The sequence below is a fragment of the Argentina anserina genome, chromosome 3, assembly GCF_933775445.1.
Source record: "Argentina anserina chromosome 3, drPotAnse1.1, whole genome shotgun sequence".
Classification (NCBI taxonomy): Eukaryota; Viridiplantae; Streptophyta; class Magnoliopsida; order Rosales; family Rosaceae; genus Argentina; species Argentina anserina.
This window is the reverse complement of record NC_065874.1, coordinates 18,027,069-18,042,397: the sequence shown is the minus strand read 5'-3', so window position 1 is coordinate 18,042,397 and position 15,329 is coordinate 18,027,069. Positions and strand designations below refer to the sequence as shown.

Below are 15,329 nucleotides of genomic sequence, written 5' to 3'. Positions count from 1 at the left end.
AACTGATCGATCTAAACATGCATGCACGCAGGCAGGCAACTGGCTTGGTGGAATTGGGATGTCTGTTTGGTTAATCGGTTTCATCAAACGTGTTAAGCATAATGTAGGTTTCAACCTCAAAATCTTCTTTCAGATACTCTCTTTAGTCAGCTAGTTACATATAACTGATTATGATACACTAACTTTCCGAGTTTCAGGATTCTGATGATGATTGCAGGATGGCAATCTTCCTCCTGATTGTGATGATGAGTGTGATGATTATCAGTATTGCTGTCTTCCTCTTGATTTATTATTTACTGATGGTGGGTGCTGCCGAACGGGAGATTGAACTTTGTACCAAACTAATAAAACAAGATGAGGCAACACGACAGGCCGAGACAAAGAGTACGAAAAAATCTGATGTAATTACAAGTACGAGCCATGATGTTCGTAATGCTCTTGCTTGCATGACTGAGCTGATCAAGATATCGTACGATGAAGTTTCCCAGGGTTCCGAAATAAGGGAATATCTAACACAAATGGATGCATGTACAAAACACCTCTTAGGTATGAGAGATATAAGATTAATCTTCTCAATCTTAAAGCCAAAATTTCCAAGTTGTGATTGTTTCAAATTGTCTACTTGATTGTTATATATAAGCAGGTGTATTGAACTCTATTCTTGACAAAAGCAAAATTGAAGCAGGTAAGATGGTACTTGAAGATGAGGAATTTGACATATTCCAACTTATTGAAGAGGTGGTCGATTTCTTTCTTCCATCGGGTTTAAAGAAGGGCGTAGATGTGGTGTTGGATCCTTATGATTGCTCTCTTCTAAAGTTTTCACATGTTAGAGGTGATAGGGGAAGGCTTAAGCAAATATTATGCAACTTATTAGGCAATGCTGTCAAATTTACTGCAGAGGGACATGTAACAGTTCGCGCTTGGGTTCAGAAATCTGATTCCATGAATTCAATCACAGCTGCCGATTCTGGTCAGAACAATGGTTTGTTGAAGCATTTGTTGTGTTTTCGGAACTACAAGAACATGATCAAAGAGCAATCAGATGGCATCAAAGCAGTGAATGGGATTCAACAGGATCCAAATTCGTTGCTATTTTTCTTTGAGGTTGATGATACCGGGAGGGGAATTCCGAAAGAAAAACAAAAAGAAATGTTCAGAACTATGTCCAAGTCAAAGAAACAGCTCATAAAGAAGGAGGTACTGGCGTAGGACTTGGTATCGTTCAGTCTCTGGTAAGTACTTTGTATAATAACAACAATAGCTGATTTATTTCTTAAGTTTACTTGAATGCTCGATGATCAAAGATACGTGTATTTGTTTGCTTGCAATAGGTACGCTTGATGCATGGAGAAATTGGAATTGTGGACAAGAAGATTGGTGAAAAAGGGGCATGTTTCAGGTTTAATGTTCTCCTGAGAGCTATCAATCTGTCTGAGGATCCCTAAAATTTAAAACAAGACCTTGAATCGGGAGGTGACCCTAGTTGTGATGACAGATCAACTGGGATTACTTGCAAATGTTGGCCATAAATCCTAGCCCAAATCTCACACCAATTGGAAGTCCTAGGTTAAATGTATCCCGCGGCACCCCTAGTAGTCCTAAGGTAGAGGAATCCATTGTTGTACTAATTAAAAATGAAGAGCGGCAGAGAATAGTATACCAGTTCATGAGCAGCCTAGGGATTAAGGTATCAGTGGTAGAACAATGGGAACAACTAGCTCATACTCTCAAGAAAATAAAGCAAATGAAGATGAAGGGTTACCATTCTCAAAATCATCCTAGTTAACCTTCATAGAGATCTGAGGTGGGTCTTCCAGACTGCTTGAGCAAATCTACATCATCCAACTCTGGTAATAGAGCGAAGGAGGTGCATCCTTTAATGAGTGCTATGGATGAAACATACAACACCATGTGCTCTCTATTTAAGAAGACGACTACCAATATTCGTGGTGCATCCGCCTTCGTATTGCTAGTGAAGGCCTTCAAAAATTGGTAAGAGTGTTACCGAGTTCAAAAGAGGCCTTCAAAATGCTAGTTGCAGGACCGTTTGGTTAGACAATCTACAGTCTAATGACTTAAGAGTGTGCCTGATCCAGATGATGTTATCATAAAAGGGGCACTTCACGGTACTCCTGTAACCCCCTTAAATTCAAAACAGTAAAAATTCGAATTTATGGATGCTAACACTCTGATATAACTTCAATAAATGAAATTACGTTACAGTAGCTGAATATTTTATCTAAGTTTAACAAAACACTTAGACTTCAAACTGTAACAGAACGTAAATACACGTGTAAGTTGTACAGTAGTCAACTCTCACAAGTCCTCACCAAAATAGGAAAATGAACAGAAGTAAAAACACCACCCTGCTGTTACACTGCTCACTCCTTCCTCCTCTACTACTGCGAAGTACCTGCAGTACTACCCCCTGCACCAATAATGGTACATCAGGATTGTAAACACAAACCTGGTCAGCTAGAAAGCTGGTATGAGTAAACTAAAAGAAATACTCAAGGATAATGTAACATATTTCTAAACTCCGAAATATATATAAAACAACATTATCATCACAACACTAACAACGTCAACTCGCAACCAATGCCACAACAAACGCCACATATTGCCACACAAGCATAATCACAACTCACAATCACATCGCAACACATGCAGAACATTCGGGGTTAATACGACCCTCAAGTCGCACCCAGAAGACTGGCAATAATACTAGAGCTCTAGATGATTATCCCCACAACCGGCCAAGGAGTGGTTCTGACATATGCCTACGCCACCTACGCCACCAAGGCCGCCACACAGGCAAAACATTGAAATACATTTTTGCCACTTGGGCCGCCACTAAGGCTAAATCATATGTATTCATTTTCTTTCGCCAAACTGGCCGCCACTAAGGCAGAACAACTCACACAAAGTCTTTTGCCTCAAAATGCCGCCACAAAGACAACACCACAACCCATAAGGCTACACACGCAATAATAATGCCAGAAGGTACATTTTCTTCCCTCCCGGCCACACAACATATAACTGATATAAGCACTTCGACTATACAAATATTCCATCCAAAATCCTCCAATTTACCGAGAGGTACATTTTATTCCCCCTCGGTCCCATCCTCCACAATTCAATGAAAACCAACTAAAAATGCACAATATATTTCACAATATAATAATTTTATATACTTAGTGAAAAATATATGCATATCATATTACCATTTAGATATACGTATACAAATCACCAAATATATACACATTTATATTCAATCACACAATAAGTAAGAATATATAAATTATAAATTCATACGTCTAGTTACCGCCAAGGTAACTAGACCAAACGTGAGGTTTACTCACCTTAATGCTTGCTTCCACTTCTAACTCAACAAGTCGAACACTTGTTTCCAACTCAAGCACCTAAGTTGAATAAAGCTCCACTTAGTAAAAAAAAAAAAACCAAACCAAACCAAATAATTAGCTCTTCATAAATTTCGGCAAGAATGCTGAAATTACTAAGGTTTACCAAGGTTTTAAAACTCGCTACTCGGTAGTCGGTCGGCCGGCCGGTGAGTAGCGAGTAGAGGAGTACTCGACCGAGTATTCGGAGAGTACTCGGATTCTAATTTCTGGATTTTTTTTTATTTTTAAAACATATAATCTAATATATAATGTCCAAAATAATAAAAATAGTCCATAAAATATTACAATATTTAAGAGATAGTAATGTCTAAAAAATAAAAAACAACCATTAGTCCATTACAATAACATAAGTAATAAAAGCATACCAAATTCAATTCTTGCAAACAATCCCAAGCATATGTAACTATGCCTCAAATTCTTCTTCTCTATATCCATCTTGTACTCCCTCTGAATCCGACTCAAAATCAAAACTCAAGTCATCTATTTCCTCTTCATCATCGGATATAAAATCATCCTCATCAAGTTCTCTAATTTCTTAGATTCTAGGACCTCTCCTAGGTTCTAAGCTACCATCCACTCCCGATTCCTCTCCAACCCTTTCACTAGTAAGATCTGAAACAACCCTAAAATCTTGCTTTTTTTTCTGACTGAGTTGGACCGAGTTGGACCGAGTACTCGGCCGATTTTCTTCCCGCCGAGTAGAGGCACTGAGTAGGTCAAAATCGCCTCAGTAACTAGCCGAGTACCAAGTACTCGCCGAGTACTCGGCCGAGTTTTAGAACATTGAGGTTTACACACTAGTGGCATCCACTCCAACCTCTTCACCCTCTTCTTCTCTTACTTCCCAAAACCAAGCTTTCCAAAATGTCACAACTTAACTAAATAACTTCCCCAACAATACCATGGCACTCCCAAACATCCCATACTCCCTCAAGCCTCCCTTGCATTCTAAAAGAACCCCTTCACTACCCAAAACACCAAAACAGTGGCCTAACTACTTCCACTGTATCAAAATTCTCACAGGAATTCCATCAAACACCTTTTGTGCATCTCCTTAAACCCTTCCACTTCTCACAACCAAGACCGCAAAACTTACAATACCTCTTGACCTTCCAATAACTCACCATTACCACTAAGAACAGCACCAAACAACAATATAACATAACCAACAAGGAAAAACGAAATTACCAAGCTGAGCTCCTTAAGTCACTGCCCAAAATCAGCAGCAACCAACCAAGCCACTGGTGCACACAACCAGCAGTTTTACTAGCACCTCAAGGTCTCTTTCTGCCGGCTATAGCTGCAACAACACTCCCCAGGCAACAGCAACAGGGACAGCAACAGCAGGGGTAATAGCAGCAGCAAACAACAAGAAACAACAAGCAGTACGGTGGTTGGGTGAGAAGATCAAATAAGAAGAAGAATTTATGGAGAGAAAGAAGAGAATGGCAGTGGGAAGAAAAAGAAACTGAAGAAGAAGAGATATGTTCGATGGAGAAGAAGAGAAAGAAATATCTAAATGTGTGGATTTCCCATTCTATCCCTTCTCTTTCTAGTTCTCTAAAATCGGAAATCCATCTTCCAATAATGATAACTCTTTCTCCCGACTTCTGAAAATTACGTGCCGAATATCTACGAACCTGTTTTGACGAGCTCTACAACTTTCATGATGAAATTTTTCGGAAACAAGTGACGGATCAAAAGTCAACTCTTCAGTCAACTGAATTAAATCGAAAAACGACTTAATGGTTCTCGAACCAATTCCTACTTCGAATGAAGGCTATTTAAAAGACGTAGAGTATAGATATAACCAAAATATCATTTCATTAATCTCCATGAAATTACAAGAAATGAATAACGAAATTCGGGTTATTACAACTCGTCTATTCAATGTGGTAAGATATCTCCCAGAGTACGGGGGTGCAGTACCAGATAGATCAGCCGAGGCACATTTCAGGTTGGATCAAAAGTAGTCTCTCAAGTTCCTAGTTCATCAAGATATCGGTCACGTACTGATGAAGAATCTGATGTCTCGTCTTCACCAATCAAATGGCATGATCAGTCTCGTAATATTGGCTCTACATCAAGAAACGCTCCATTTGGTCATGACCTCCCACTTTCACATAGGGAAACACATGAACATCGTAATCCACGCACATCCTTGAAAGGGAAAAGGTTTCTGGTTGTCGAGGATGATAAGGTTCTGCGCTATTTGGCTGTAAAGAATCTGTTAAAGGAGAGCAACAGTTAAAATTTGTCCAAATGGAAGAGAAGCTCTAGATTTTATCCACCATAATCTAGTCAACAAAAGGAAACATGATTATGATTTTGTACTAATGGATTGTCAGGTAATGAGTTAAGCGTGTAAAATAGTATATTTGTGTTCATAGTCTTGTATATACAAGTGTTTGACTTTGCTGTTGCAATCAACATGCAGATGCCTGAAATGGATGGATTTGAAGCAACAAGGCAGATAAGGAAACTGGAGCATTCTTACCATGTACGCATTCCGATCATTGCATTAACAGCTCATACGCCAGGCGAGGAAACAAGAAGGATGTTAGAGGCCGGCATGGATGGCTATCTGTGCAAACCCTTGGACAAAGATCGTCTGCTTGAAACAATGGGTAGACTGGTAAAGAAGTAGTAAAATTGTTTGAGGCTGCAATCATGAAGGATGTGAGATGTAACCATAGTAATGGTGGAAAGAAGCCATCTATAGCCTTCTGCGTCCTTGAGCTAGAATCGAAGGGGAAATCATAGAATGTTGCCTTCCTGCAAGCACTGGCCATGTTTCCAAGCTGAAGATCTCAGGTATGAGATATTGCTGTCATCAGATTCATATTCAACACAAATATGTGCAACATCTGAATTTCATGGGTTCAAACTTCAATATCATCAACTGCTTTGGGTTGCACGTCATAAGTGTAGCCTGTTGAATCTGCTGTACTTTAGAGTGCAAGAAGTTTTAATTTGCAGAAAATAATCCTTGCAACTTGACATGTAGTAAAGTATACCTCTCGTTCTTGTGCTCCTGCCTGAGCTTTAAACATTAACTATTCATTCTTCTGCACATTTCTTTTGGTTACATTGGACAAAACTACAGTAATTAATCAGGTCAAAACTGCAAAACATCATAACTTAGGCAGAAGTAGAAGTGTAGGAAGCTTTGCATCCAAATCCCAATCTACAAGGCAAGAATAACCAATGGAAGGAGACAGCGACAAAAATGGTTGAGCAGTAAAACTTTTAAATATTTTTTTCATAAGAGAAGTACAATCTTAGGAGTAAATTGTTTATTTTCTAAACTGCTACAACAAATCTGTATAAAATCATTGGAACTTTGGACCAGTCCGGCGGAAAGGGGAGATTCACAATTAGCTGTTCCTGAATCCATGTTACGTAAAGGGCAAGGAACAAGAAGAACAAAACCTCACACGAATAAAGCCCGGCTTGATATGAGGTTTTACAGATGGAACATGTCGATCATTTGTGTGCAGGGAAGATCTGGTAGAAAGATAGAGCAACATGTTATAGCCTTTTGAAACTGAGTATTAAAGAGAAAAATGAGCCTAACTGTCCCATGTATGTAGATTTCATATAACAAGTCAACAAATCATACTGCAACTGAGCTCACCACTACAATCATAGCATAGATGTGAATATCTTTACTTACTACAATGAATTGCAAGCTAGTCTTCCTACTTTGGTTTTGTTACATCAGCAATTGTCTTATACATAATATAGATATGCTATTTATCCATGCTATTCCTTGGAGGATGCAGTTTTAGTGATTATAGATGAAGAGCAAAATACGAAGGATGTATGCCACTATAATTTTCAACTGGAAAGCAATTAGAGAAAGGGCTCTTGGTTCAATGGCCGTTGGTCTGGTTCAATTTGTGCATAATACCTTCTATGATATAACGATAAGAGCTGTTCCTTCGAAAAACAGAATGAAAAAGAATTATGCATGCATCCTTGTTTTCACTACACAACCATTCGTGCAACTATATAATACATAGAGAGCATCATATATTACAAGTAGATTAGTTCTAGAAAAGACTCATTCCTAATTTAGAACTACAAACGACATAAACAAAGGACCAAACAAGACAATAGAGACAATTGTGCATCTAACCAAATCAAATGCAAAGAGAAGACACCAAAGCGTAACCAAACAACCGTATCAGAATAGTTCTCTGATTAAATAGGACCAAAAAAGAAATTAGGTTCTGCTTCAATGTAAGCAATTATGCCTACTTTATTCCCTATACAAACAAACTTGAAACGGAATCTGAAAGCCTCCAACTAATTTGATCAACAATCTCCTTCTCTCATTTACACATGTAAAAGTATGAAGATATTGATTCTTTATATAAGTTGTCTCCAACAAAAGCATGCCACTTCAAGCAGCACTCTTAACAACATCAATTTGTTCTACCAAAACACTGGACCCAAATCCAAGAATTCACATAGTATTAAAGCAACTGTCCAATGCCCGTTGATATACATGCATTTTACCTAATTACATATATAGATAATAATTTAACAGTGCTTCAACATTTAGGAGAATGGTATTGTATACACCATGGTATTCCAACACTAAGCAGCAAGAAGAAGCAGCCATGTACTAGAAGCATAAGTATCTAACTCACAATGATAGCATAGATAGCGAAGCATGAAAGATAGACCCCAAGAGCTTAGGACAGTCAATGATGGGGAGAATTGGGAACCTAGCTATGTACCAACCCTTGTTGGAACTCTCTTTTTGCCAAGATTTTCATGCTCCTTTGCTCTTTACCACCAGCCTATTTATTTTTAAGTAATATATTTACAAAGAGATTCAGCATGTTATAAATTTTTTTTAATAATAATCATTATTATTATTATCATTGATATTATTATCGTATGTAATTTGTCACCACAAAACACTCGCGTAAGACTTCCACTTAAAGAATGCGCACTCATTCTTTTACATTAGATAGACCAGAACAACATAGCTGGTCTGCTCTTCAATATGCTTACATGTCAATTTATTCTACGACAGTTTCCATGCATTTCTAGAATTAATTGAAAAATACCCCATAAAAGCGCACAATCATGCCCAGACATGAAAGAGAAAATAGGATGGCCTTAACGGATAACAGATTCCTCCTCTCATTCACTTATACAAAATCACAATCAGGTTACTGATTCTTCCATTACGAACCAATTTATTTTTTGTAATAGAAAACCTAACCTGAATCAATGAACCCTGATAATTTAATGATGTATTGCCACAAATATTCCCCCTTTTCCCAGATTCCCTAAATCACATATTGTAAACCAATGGAAGTAATTTTAACCACTACTGGTACCAAATCAAGTGACAGACTTCGAACATATCTCCAATCAATATAAATGAATTCAACAACGGGAAAACTATAAAGCCAAAACTGGCATGTTTCGAGAAAACAAAACAAAGCATACCTCTGTATTGACAGATTCCTCCTCATGACATTCCATCCTCATCAACACATTCTTCTTCAGCTGCCACTTTTTTCATGGGAAATAGCATATTACTACATGAATCCTAATTGGTGATAATCAGGTATAAATTCCAAAATCCAAGAGGACCAAAGGACGTCAGGCCATAGAAGTCTCAGATATATCTATCTTATTGACATAATAAAATCTTACAAATTCATGAAATTTTCGCCCACTACAACTTCTAAGCATCCTTGCAAAAAATAGCTAGTATTTTGGTGTTCGTACTTTTATAACATGGATCCACAGATGCTCCTGGAGACTAATATTTATACTAGAAGTCAAAGGAAACAAAACACTAACTTCCACCCGTTTGAGGGTGTGAATGGATTAAACCCAATATCCTCATATAAGCACACATGAGATAGAAAAGGAGGATCCAGCTTCCTAGTGATCAAGAGATCCACACTCTCATTTACTCATACAAACCACTTACGTGATCGAGTCTTCTAAAGTCTTCTATTAGAAACTTAACATAACATTGCCACAGATAAACTCCAAACAAATTACCCTATATCCCCTACTCACAACCCAGTATATCAAAGCAAGTAGTCCCTTCACTTCTACCACGCAATCATATAATCAGCTCCGAAACCTAATAACTGTTCAATACACATTATCTGTAATTCTGTATAGATAATACGATATTATTGAGAACATTTAGCCTCAGTCAATTGGGAACCTAGCTATATCAAAGCAAGTAGTTCATTCACTTCTACCACGGAATCATAAAATCAGCTCCAAAACCTAATAACTGTTCAATACACATTATCTGTAATTCTGTATAGATAATACGATATTATTGAGAACATTTAGCCCCAGTCAATTGGGAACCTAGCTACTGACCCTCGTCAAAATTCTCTTTATTCAAAGATTCATGCTCCTTTTCTCTTTACCACCATCCTATTTCTTATTAATGTTATACATATATAATAAGATTCACAAAGAGATAGAGCGCTTATAAAATATAGACAATGTTTTGCAGTGACAACCCGAAATTGGTGAGTATAAACTCAGTCAGTCAAACAAAACGCAATGTTAACTCGTATTTGTGTGTGGAAAATAATTGATTGAACGCGATAGCCTCATAGACAGACACATGAGAGACCATGAGATAAGGAAACTCCAGCTCCCCAGGGATCAACAGATTTACAGTCTCAATTATTTATACAACCAGTTTAAGTAATAGAGTCTGCAGTAATTTGTATTCTATTAATCAACTAAAGAAAACCTGCCACAGATAAACTCCCAACAAAATTACCCCCATATTCCTAACTCCCAACATAGTAGATCAAAGCAAGTGATACATTCGCTTCTACTACGTAATCAGCTTCGAAACCTGATAATTGTGCAATGCACATCATCTCTATAGAAAATACGAAACTATAAAGAACATTTAGCGTCAGTCAGACAGAGTAAAACATACCTTTCACTATATATATATATATATGATACAATGTCAGGAGTTGATCACATTCTAGACATCCTTAAAGTACAGCTGATACTTGGGAATCCGCTCCGGCGGCAATGGGCAGTTGACAATGAGCTTGCCCTTCATGGCTCCTCTGAAAATGGCCTCGACAACATCAATGAAGTCCTGCTTGGTCCGAAACGCGCCGACCCATTTGGTGTGATCGGCAGTTCCGGAGTCCATCTTCATGTGGTGGGCGTTGAAGAAGAAGACGGTGGAGGGAATGAGGGTGATGTCGAAGTAGTGGAGGTAGACCTGAATGTCGTCGGAGTCGACGTCGACGAGAGCGACGGTGGCGAACTTGGAGACGTCGCGGGAGGACTTGGCGAGGACGTCGTCGAGAAGAAGGGAGGTGGAGTCGGAAGCGCGGCCGAAGCGGAGGACGAGGACCTTGTCGATGGTGGATCTGATGATCGAGTCCACCTCTGCCTTCTTTGTCAGTGTCGTCAACACGTAGCTCATGGTTGTTCGATTTGGCCTAAGCCCAGTAGCGGAGAAGCGATTCGATGAGGGAAAGCTGAAAAAGTGAAAAGTGATGGGAACACAGAGGTGGGAGCTGCGAGGGAGAACCGGAGAACAGAATATCACCAAAATACCTTATTTTGGTGGTCATTGATTTTTAACCGTATTTTCCAATTTAGTTGAAAAAATATCCATTTTGGGAGGTAAAAAGTCATCTAAACCCTTATAAAATATTCACATCAAGTTTTTATATATAAATGGAATATACCAGCCGCCCTGACACCCTATAAGTTAACAATATCCTAGAATACATGGAGGACATTAAGGATAAACTTCATAAGAATATCTTGAAATAGTATCATACATAGTACCATTTAACAAGAAGGGCATCATTAACAACTTCATTTGCTTTACATAATCTGCGACATATGAGAAAAACTATGCTCATGCATAACCATAAATTGCTATATCTATCAACTTTCGCACTATTTTGCCACTATAAGACATTGCTAGTGACATTAAGTTTCATCATACCACTAGAAGACTGCGACCATGCATAGCCATAAATTGCTATATCTATTAGCTTTCGCACTATTTTGCCACTAGAAAACATTGCTAATGACACTAAGTTTCATCATGTCATTAGGAGATTACAACCATTTGATTATGTAAGAAATTCGCCGCCTTATTAAAGCAGACATGACATATTGTGTGTACCTATCGGGACATAGCCCACATCGTCCTACCAAAGAGTGATAGGTATTTAGTGGCAAAAAAAAACACAAGCAAATAAATCCTATAAATAAACTAAAACAAACCCAAGGAGGGCCCAAGCCCAAGCCTCAATTTTGGAAGAGAGAAAATCACAAACTAACGACCAAGCTTAGTTGATTTCCACCATGTCCACCGCTAATCTAATCATGTCACCCCTCCACCTTCGCCTAAGCGTCGCTGAAAATCTACCCAACCTGACATGTCTTGGAGATGTTCCAACCCAATCCAAACCTAAGCCAAGAGACAACCTGAAAAGAATCAGATTAGATTTCCCATGATCTCATAGGGTTAAGCCGAATCAGATTCCTCAAATTGGACCCAGCGTCGCTGCCATGAGCTATGCACCACCTAACTATTCACGACTCCACAATTTGCACCCCTAAACAATCCGGCGATAACAAACCGAAACTAACCAACTATTGCAATTTCCCCTTCCCTTACTTGTCTGATAGCCAGCGTGGACACAAAAGATGATGTTAGAGAGGATGAATATGTGTGGGAGTTAATGACCTTGAAGAGAGAGAGAGAGAGAGAGAGAGAGAGAGAGAGAGAGAGAGAGAGAGAGAGAGAGAGAGAGAGAGAGAGAGAGAGAGAGTAAGGGTAATTTTTACTGCAAACATTGAAATGTATCATAATTCGATTTTTTTCCGTACAAAGATCATGTCCATCCCGAGGGAGAATTAAAATGTGCACGTTTTTACTTTTATTCAAATGGTCATTTTAACCAATTATGGATCCATCATATTTTTTGTGGAAGGGAGCTTGTTGGTTCTCAAATGTGATGTTGAAATGCAGTCTTAAATCTATATAGGTAACATAATTCTCATGGGTGTGAATATTTGAATGATAGCAATCTTTTTTAAAGGGAGAATAAATAACTTCATTGACAAAACGTCATTACAATCATGGTTTATCAGCTCCATCACATGTGATGGAGGTACAAAACCTAATACTACATCTTGTGCTAATTGATGAGCCACTCTATTGGCTCCTCAATGAACAAATTTCACTCTAATAGAAGGTAGAGAAAGTAAACTCTCACGAACATCAGCAAGGAGAAAGCCCAAGCTAGACCAATCATGTGAATGATTATGAATAGCTTCTACTATAACCTTGTAGTTAGATTCGATAATAACCGGATGAAAACTATGGGTAGCAATAAACTGTATACCAAACTGGAGGGCAAGGATCTCACCATGAAGGGTCGAGCTTGTTATCAGACCAGATTCTATAAAGAAACCCAAGCAAGCACCGGTAGCATCAAATACCCCCACACATGTGGCCCCTGTGAATTGAGTAAAAACAACATCAATGTTTAGCTCAAGAAAGCCATAGGGAGCCAATGGCCTCTAGACATAGAACTTGGACTCACATATCTGTTATGGGTTGCCTTATACTCTTCCCACCAACACACGTCTCTTGTAAAACTCTTTTAAGAGTAAGATGGTACGCTAATTTAACTCATAAGTGACCTTTCTTTTCTTTACCCCACCGCTAACGATCTTGATGACCCTAATAGGTCAAGTTGGAATTCGCTGAACAATGTCGGCGAGAAAGAGAGAGTACAACAATGGTTGATTCCATCCTCTAGAAGGGTCAAACAAGTTAAAGACCCATTTGACCGTAGAGGTAGCAAACAGACTTAGATCAACATCATTTAACCATAGATTAAATCACACACTCGTCAGTGTACCACCAATTTGGCATTTAACCCCATGATGTAAAATATCACGACCATCAAGAATGATTCTCCAAGTATAAGAAGGAGATTTTCCCAATTGAGATTCCCAAAAGTTACAATTTTGAAAGTAAATGGCTTTCAGGAGCTCACTCGACAAAGTCTCCAACATGTGGATGAGACACCAACCCTACTTATCTAGCATAGCAAGGTTAAAAGCAAATAAATGGTAAAAAAACTCATACCACCTTCTTTTTTTAGTTTACACAAGACATCCCATGCATGCCATGTTTTTATCAGTACCATCCCACCAAAATTGAGCACATAACTGATGAAGCTCCTGAATAAGATTATGAGGAAGCAAATAATGATTCATCGTAACAATGGCATGGCCTGAGCTATCACTTTAGCAGAATCTCACGACATGCTGCACTGAGAATTTTTTATCTCCACCTTGTCAATTTCTTACTCAACCTATCCTTAATATAAGCAAAGTAATCATGACAAGATCGTCCTACCAGTGTCGGAATACCCAAGTACTTCCCATATTTATCAACAATCTCGACCGCCAATCCCTTTGCTAGTAGTTGCCTAACATGAGGGAGAACACTGCCACTAAAAGAAACATTACTTTTCTCTAAACTTACTTATTGTCCTGAGGCCTCTTCGTAAATGCGCAAAATATTTTTGATCATGAAACAATCAAAGGGAGAAGCTCTAGCATTAAACATACTGTCATCAATAAAAAAAGAGGACTAATCAAAGAAGCCCCCTGACAGATCTGCAAACCTTGCCATTGATGTGAAGAAGCAGATTTAGTAATCGGAGCGGATAAGCCTTTTGCACATAATAGAAATAGATAGGCGATATGGGATTACCTTGTTAGAGTCTCCAATGTGGACTTAGGAATCCTTGGGGTGAATCATTAATCAGAAAAAGAGTATTTTACTGTAGTTAGTCAATGCATGATCAAATTCACCCAATCGGCATCAAAACCCAATCAGAGCATGATTTTTTTTGTAAGAAATCTCAATCTAGTCGATTATAAGCCTTATTAATATCAAGCTTTAATGCCATAAAACCTTCCTGGCGGTGTTGATGCATATAATGTGCAAGTTCAGTGGCTACCAATGTATTATACAAAATCAACCAATCTAGCACAAAAGCACTTTGTTGTGGAGAAATTATCTCAAAGAGAAAAAATTTCAATTTATTCGCCAACACTTTAAAGCAATCTTGTAAATGACATTACACAAAGTAATAGAGCGAAGCTGTGTCAAATTCAAAACCTCCTTAACTTTGGGAATTGGCGCAACATCATGTGGCATCTATTTTGTAGTAAGAAAAGAAATAACAATATGACTTACATCTTCCCCAACGATATCCGATTGACTTATGATAAAAGAAAAGGCGGCATATGATATGGGCTAGGAGCTTTCGATGGATGCATATGAAAGTGGGGAACACACACTTCCTCAGTTGTATAAGGAGCTAACAAGACTGATCTCAAAGGTGGATCATTTCGAGTTCATAAGACAATTGCATGTACCACAGATCTTTCTGCAAACTTGCACCATATGGTCACCATCTTACTAGTCCATGCATTCTTAAACACCATATTGAAAAAGGTGAACTCCTCATGTTGACACCACATCTCCTTAAATTGGAAGCGCCGATTAGGATGATGATCAAATGATTTTTCTTATAGATTTCCACTCATGTTGACACCATAGGATTTGATCTATTTAGTTTGCCAAGCCTTAGAGCATACACCTTTGTCTAACCTCTCCATTGTTTTTGAGTCACTCCAGGTAAACAAGCCCCCAGCTGCTTCCATATCCTTCACATTGCAATTCGCCAGAGCTTGGTGAAACGCCGCCATTTGAGCAAATGATCGAAGAAGACCTCCGCTCTTCTCTCCTAATTCTAAAATCTCATTGAAATCGCCCACCACTAACCACTTGACCGGGGATTGATGTGCAAGGGA

General features: G+C 38.5%; 2 protein-coding genes across 3 annotated transcripts; one reads left to right on the top strand and one right to left on the bottom strand.

Annotated features, from left to right (window-relative positions):
* Positions 1–299: 299 nt before the first annotated feature.
* On the top strand, positions 300–6,931 carry LOC126787206 (histidine kinase CKI1-like). The gene is given in 8 exon segments (XM_050513124.1): positions 300–546; positions 644–1,156; positions 1,159–1,235; positions 1,335–1,520; positions 1,523–1,784; positions 2,100–2,160; positions 5,665–5,776; positions 5,866–6,931. Coding segments are annotated over 8 exon segments (1,668 nt in total). The 3' UTR covers positions 6,076–6,931.
* Positions 6,932–7,871: 940 nt separating this feature from the next.
* On the bottom strand, positions 7,872–11,000 carry LOC126787618 (uncharacterized). 2 transcript variants are annotated; one of them, XR_007671249.1, is made up of 2 exons: positions 10,384–11,000; positions 7,872–8,239 (listed from the first exon to the last, which is right to left on the bottom strand). XR_007671249.1 is itself a non-coding variant. In XM_050513487.1 (1 exon), exon 1 carries the CDS (start codon positions 10,888–10,890, stop codon positions 10,435–10,437), a length of 456 nt encoding a protein of 151 aa, XP_050369444.1. In that variant the 5' UTR covers positions 10,891–11,000; the 3' UTR covers positions 10,367–10,434. The 2 variants fall into 2 exon arrangements, 1 of the variants encoding a protein (XP_050369444.1); XM_050513487.1 differs by lacking the exon at positions 7,872–8,239 and having other exon boundaries at positions 10,367–11,000.
* Positions 11,001–15,329: the final 4,329 nt, after the last annotated feature.

Coding starts and splice junctions, on each gene's coding strand:
- LOC126787618 (XM_050513487.1), bottom strand. CDS start 10,890: ATGAGCTACGTGTTGACGACACTGACAAAGAAGGCAGAGGTGGACTCG.